We start from the raw sequence: 1,289 nt of genomic DNA, 5'->3' as shown, positions 1-1,289 counted from the left end.
GGAGGGAGGGGAGGTATCTACTCGAGGATTCAACTATATTGGTCTAAACTGGGCGGTAGGTATGTGAATTTCTTTATACACCTTTTACAAGTTTAAAATAGGGTAAATCACCCGTGTGAATGTGACCTGCATATGTACCCAAACATCCTTATACTTATTGACGCTTAGAGATTTTGTTCAGAGTTACAGATATATCAAAACTCTAAATTTTCTTTCATTATGCCTTTCATGTCATTTTGAAACACAAACGAAGACAAAATGCAAAACCGCTCAGTCCAACTACCTGCAGGAATACACGTGACTCTTCCGAATGCTGCGCCTGAAGAAGCCCTTGCAGCCATCACAGCTCGATGCCCCGTAGTGCTTTCCTGTTGCTCTGTCCCCACAAATCGCACATAGACAGTTGACCCCGTTATCCGTGGTATTCATACTTGTTGTCTCTGGGGCGGAACTGTCTGCTAAAGAAAGACAAGAAGAGTTAGTGACTGCTGAGCTTTCTTGAGCGCAGTGCTCTGCGGCTTACCAGCTCTTCCTGGGCTCGACAGAGTTCTCTTAGCTGTGCTTTTCTTTCAACCACTGGCATGCAGCTTCCACTCCAGGCTCCTGTCTCATATTTCTCATCATTTCACTAGGGGACACTATAGGGCTCAGTTCCTCAACTACTACCCTTCTCAACAAACGTCCATGCAATCTCACGACACTGACTATCAACTTCATGCGGGAAACAATCCTCAGATTTTGTTTCTGATGACCCCATGGATTTCAATTTTAAAGGCTTAAGGACCTAGCCAACAACTTTATTGTGTTACCTAGTAAGATCATCATTATTCCTCCTCTGTTTGCTTTATCCCATAGGGCTATTTCATATTATGTCACCCTGTCCATTCGATAGCATTTCAGCAAGGCCCAGGGCGCTGCACACTGCAGACTTGCCCTGCCAGCCCCTCCTCTCTCTGTGGCTGCCTGCTGTACCTTCCCTTCCATCATCCTGTTCATTCAGTCTTCTCCAGTACAACTGCTTTTGTGTTCTCCTTGAAGCCTCTTCTCATCTCCTGTATTTTCACAGATGCCTAGACTTTCCCAAGCCTGTCTCGAGTTACTTAGGTTTCTAATCACTTCTCACATTTTGTGTGAAATCGTCTCTGAGAATACACATAAAAGAGTCACCTGTCATCTGCCCTTCAAGTATAACATAGAGCTCTGATTGTCATCATTATTTAAAATTATAGTATCATTTCCCAGAATTGCATTATGCATGGGTTGGCTCACCTATCAATCTTTACACATAG

The 1,289-nt window shown here is 43.8% G+C and overlaps 1 protein-coding gene across 1 annotated transcript in view; it reads right to left on the bottom strand.

The window, feature by feature from the left end:
• The window catches only part of Hnf4g (hepatocyte nuclear factor 4 gamma), a 142,976-nt gene that overhangs the window by 22,369 nt on the left and 119,318 nt on the right, over window positions 1–1,289 (bottom strand). Inside the window, exon 4 of the mRNA XM_029553990.1 lies at window positions 284–458. Coding sequence (XP_029409850.1) covers window positions 284–429 — 146 coding nt within the window. The 5' untranslated portion in view covers window positions 430–458. The remainder of the gene's footprint in view (window positions 1–283; window positions 459–1,289) is intronic.

This window comes from Nannospalax galili, unplaced genomic scaffold (genome assembly GCF_000622305.1).
Source record: "Nannospalax galili isolate Female #2095 unplaced genomic scaffold, S.galili_v1.0 scaffold102, whole genome shotgun sequence".
NCBI lineage: Eukaryota > Metazoa > Chordata > Mammalia > Rodentia > Spalacidae > Nannospalax > Nannospalax galili.
Note: the sequence above shows the minus strand (reverse complement) of the source record. Positions and strands in the feature narration are given on the sequence as shown.